At 37.5% G+C, this 5000-nt stretch overlaps 1 protein-coding gene and 1 pseudogene across 2 annotated transcripts in view; both read right to left on the minus strand.

Annotated features, from left to right (window-relative positions):
* Positions 1-5000, minus strand: part of LOC138032734 (uncharacterized transmembrane protein DDB_G0289901-like) — a 549011-nt pseudogene that overhangs the window by 309800 nt on the left and 234211 nt on the right.
* Positions 1605-5000, minus strand: part of LOC138032735 (fibrillin-1-like) — a 38812-nt gene continuing 35416 nt past the window's right edge. The window contains exon 7 of one of the 2 annotated variants that reach the window (XM_068880442.1): positions 1605-3089. In XM_068880442.1, the coding sequence (XP_068736543.1) occupies positions 2590-3089 (500 nt within the window). In that variant the 3' untranslated portion in view covers positions 1605-2589. The remainder of the gene's footprint in view (positions 3090-5000) is intronic. The other variant, XM_068880441.1, reaches the window with a different exon arrangement.

Consider the following 5000-nt stretch of genomic DNA (forward strand, 5'->3'; position numbering starts at 1 on the left):
GCCAGGGGGGTTTCACCTCCCTGGTCACTTTTATCAAAGTGTAGGGTTCCAGGGAACACCCCTTTGAAATGGTCATGTTGGGAAACGAAAAAAAAAAAGGAAAAAGAAAAAAAATCAGGTTTGGTTGTGTTTATTTAAATTTTGGAGAATGTTAAGTAATGAGTAGAGGAAGACATGTAACTAACCTGAACTAAATTGTTTACAACTCAATAGTCACAAAACGACAAACAGCGGCCGATAAGAACACGCACACTGGTTCAGTCTTGAGCTCGTTCCCTCAATGTAGACACGTTGGTTCGAAAAGATGTATTAAAACTCTTTGAAAACCCTTTTTAAGGCCTTTTTTAAAGGGCGCATCGGTTGTTTTAAATATTTCTGTCTACTTACAAGATAGAGTGTAAATAATGGCATATATTGCTGCAAAACACGTTGACATTTACATTGTTCGAGATACAAAGTGCACCAGGGTTTTAATTATATTTCTATTGTTATTGTGTTATTTTAAACTAAGATAAGTTGAGTTACATTGCTTTGAAATTAAAAAACAAAAAAAAATACAACTACTAGTGGGTTCTATAAATGGTGCTCTGATAAAAATTTGCGAAGTATGTATTATACTGGCTGTCCTGTTGGCACTTGGCGAAAGCTAAGCTAGTTTAAAGTAATATCTTAATTTTAAGTAAATTTTAGACACGGCCTCCATGAAAAGCAGAATTTTTATTTATTTCTTTTATTTGAATTGTTATTATTAAATTTTATTGTAGTTAGGTAGATAGATATACCACTGTAGATAATGAACTAAATCAACTGATGGAAACACCGTGTATAAATAAAGTTAAATCAAAATCAAATCAATTCAATCTACTACTAGTCATTACCTGCAATTATTTTAAAGTCAGTTTATCCTGACCTGAAAATTCCTTAACCACCATTACGTGCGCGTTATTTTCGGGTACCATTCCGGAATAGGAATACACGGAGTAGACGGTATTCGTGCTTTTTTGGGTCCTATTCCGTTTCCGGAATGACCCGAATAGGCAAAATATGCGTTCTTTGGGAAAGTTTTGGCGGGAAATGATATGCAGTTGGTCGCCTGCGTTGGCCGTCGGCGGGTGGCTTGAAAAATTGAAAATTCAATGGAATAGCGATGCAAAGTTTCTACCGTAGATGCGGGTGTGCTGGCCTCCGTTCTGTTTATTTACCGTTGCTAGAACAAAAGGAGCTGCCAGTTTGTGTTATTTTTAAAAAAGTGCCCTGCCCTGGTCAAAAGAAATCAGGTTCGCATTAATTGGCTTGTACAAAAACCACGGACCTTTTTTCAATTAAGTCAAGATCAAGAGGAGGAGCGTATGGGGACTCATGTGCTCTACGAAAAGCACTTACAAGTACAAAAAAATGATTTGACATCTTCCCCCTTAAGGCAATGAAGGAAACGGAAAAATCGAGGAAACCACCCAAAAAACTGGTAGATATGGCCATTTCTACATTGTGTGTGCTAAACTTTCGAGAAAATTATTACAGTCACCATGCTAATGCAACTCGCGCATGCACAGATACAATAATTCCCAGGTCACATCGCCAAAAATATTGCCTTTCACAATTTGCGTTCTTTTGCAAATTTATATTCCGTGTATTCTGTTATTCCTAATCCGGAATGATAGTAGCCAGGATACTCCCAAAAGAATGCACCAAAAAGAATTACACCAACTTTTTCGTGTTCATGTTGCTTCTTTTGATATCTATAACTATATTGCACCCTAGACAGTTTTCTTTCATTTATTCTGCATGCTCACTTGTGTACTGTATAAAGACTTATAAACTATAAATCATTTTTAAAATTACTTTCCTACATGTTAAGTTAATATCTTAATGGGTACTTTTTATCTTATTTTTTTAAAGTCATCCCCTTTCTTTTCCTTTAACGTCGAATGCGTTTCCTGATATTGGATCGGTCGGTCGGATTGAAAAAAAAAAAGACAAACTAAAAAAATATCACAGGAAAAGTCTCGGAATAGGAGGCCTGGTACCCCAGCGTCATTACTGTGGAGCCTGGAAATAACATATGAACCCCAAATCAATATGGTTGATGTTAATGTAGAATTTTGAAAATTTGACAAGGGGCTTTTCTCTATGCTGTTACCGTGCTCATTTTTCAGATTAAAAGAATTATTTAAAGTGAAAAATGGTTTAACCAAGTCGTTATTCTTTATTATTTTTTTTTTAAATGCCAAAAATTTAGGTCAGTCGGACGACGCTAAACAGAGATTTAAAAAAAAAAAAAAAAAAAAAAAAAGAGGGTGACCTTAAAATCTGTAATGACATTCATTTCTGTTCTGTCATTATATCCGACTGGACTAGTCAATATCTGAGGGTATATCGGCCATTTTTGTTCTCCTTTATCGCGTAACAACTGAATTGATTTGAAAGTGGATTGAATTGAAAGTTACAAAGTTACAACTGATTTTTGACACCTCCATTTGCTCCGGGGACAAAGCTACATTAAATATCTTTAACTGTGCAATCTCGCCCTTGAAAAAATCTGGATCGCCAGGCCTCACTCCAAGCCTGGCATTGACCTGTGTTCCCAGTTCAAATCCGGTGCCGCTGTTTTTTTCTTTTAACCTCCTCTCCGTCAACGAACAATTTGGCTTCACCAGATGAGTGATTGTACGATGCACCGACAAATGTCCAGGTATCTGTTGGCGTAGGAGTAGAGCTTTGGAGTGTCATCGTTACTCCGTAATCGCGCTTTCTAAAGTGGACAAATATATTTTTATTTATTATACGGAGCACAACACCCCATTTGTAGTTATTTAGCGCATAGTTAAATACAGGTCCGTCTTGTCCTTTATAGTTTAACCAACACAACACTGTCATAGAGAATTTCACATTCAGAGCTCCACCAGGGGAGTTCATAAACTCGATGTAGCTATTGCCTTGTCCTTTAAACTTGTAAGACCCGTCTGCTCTTCCATCAGGCCCTGGAGCAAGAACAACATTGAGAGGATTCCCTTGGGTTACTCTATTGTTGATTTCTTTGGTTCTGTATGAGGTGTTGAGAGGGAACCAGGCAACCGGATCTGGTGGACCTTTTGTAAGAAAAAAATATTCTGTATTTGTTACTTAAGAAAACAAGCTGCGAAGCAAACTCGCCGAGCATACGTTAATACTGTTTTTTGGAGGAGAAAGATAACTGAAAAAATATATGTATAGGATAGGCCTGTGACCAAAACTAAAGTAATGACAAGGGCGAGTATTGGAGCAAAGAACATGGTAGTAATAATTGCAGTGGTAATGAAAAAGAATGTCGAATGTAAATACCTCATACAAACCGAGTTCAAGGTCCGTACTCTCAGTTACGGACTGACTTTTTTTCCCTTGATTATATGAATCAACGGGAAAAACGAGGGTCGTTTACTTTCAGTACGGACCGAGGAAACGAGGTTCAGTAATAATATGTTTATTACATCTCTGAGGTAACCAAGCGTGTGGATAACGAAACTACCTAAAGTTAAGCGGAAGGTTCGACTGCAACAAATGATTGCATGGCATTCGTCTTTTTGAAATAGTTGCTTCCAAGATTCAAATATTCAAGGTATTTCCTTAGTAATAGAAGTTGACGTAACATTTTCTTTAAACTTTTCTCTATTGTTCCCTACATTATGGTGACTCGAAATGTGCAATTAAACAAAAGGTCAACGAGCTCGTTTTGGAGATATAACTTGCTCGTGTTATTCATGTAATCATTTCGACTTCACCTATCATGGACAAGTTTGTTCCATCGGTTTACGCTACGTTTCGCAGAAACATGAAGCACAGCTTTGACCGCGTAATTCTTGAAATAACAAAACAGGCCTAGGTGTATTATATTGTATTGTTCAAAAGAAATAATGAAATGTTTGTTTTATGGCACAGGTGCACGTAATGAAAAGGCACTGACTACAAATATTCCTCCGGTGCGTGACCTCGAGGAGACAATGTTGTGTCCACGAATGATGGCTACAAATATTTTTTTTCCCTGTAACTGTTTTTTCTGACTTAATTTTCTTTTAAAACGTTTGACAGAACAGAGGGAAGGAGTAAGACAATAAAATTATGCCATAAAAAAGATAGGTCACCAACTTCGTTTAGGAGACACTGGTCTCCCGCATTCATTTACTTAGTGAACTTTGCTAGTGTGGCACAGTAATTTCACCAGAACTTTATGATTATCTTCCCTGCAGGTAATATAGAGAAAGCTGCCAACTTAGATACAGATTCTTTCCAACAATTCGACAACTGCAGAGGACTTCTTCAATAATTGCAATAATCAGCAAGCTCTTTAGAAAGCAAGCCAAGCTCCACAACACGCCTCCCCGATATCACCGTTTCAATTTCACTCGAGGGCTAAAATGACACTTTCGTATCAGCAAAGCTATCACTCGACTTTCTTTTGCGAGAGTCTAAGAGTTCTTCTCATTGCTGCTGTGCTGTGCTCTGAAAATTGTTATGGCGAGCTTTCCCGCACGAAATGTCGCCTTTTGAAATGTTGCCAATTACGCTGTTATGAGCAGAACAGGATGCGCAGTGCAATACTAGGGAATCACCTTAAACAAACTTGCATAAGGTTGTTACCCATGTGCTTGTTCACATCTTAAAACGATTGCCTTTTTAGGTAGTGGTACTACTAAGATGGGTGGCCTCTTAGATTATTTTATGTCGTAAGTAAAAGATGAACGATATAGTGGAATTTAAAACCGTTTTGGCACCTGTACCTTGTCATGAGGAACCTCCTTTAACAAAGGGAACCTCCACTAAAATAGGAAAATATTTTTAAACCACAGAACATGAGTTTTACAATACAGATTGCTGCCAATTTTCTTATGAAAGCGTTTGTATCTGAAATAAACAAAAAACGCTCGTTTTGGTTTTCAAATTTCCCTGGCGACGCCATCTTGAATAATTATGTCGTGTCGAGGTTGAACTTAACAACAGGGCAATCACCACGTGACAATTATTCA

Source organism: Montipora capricornis, chromosome 14 (genome assembly GCF_036669925.1).
Source record: "Montipora capricornis isolate CH-2021 chromosome 14, ASM3666992v2, whole genome shotgun sequence".
Lineage (NCBI taxonomy): Eukaryota > Metazoa > Cnidaria > Anthozoa > Scleractinia > Acroporidae > Montipora > Montipora capricornis.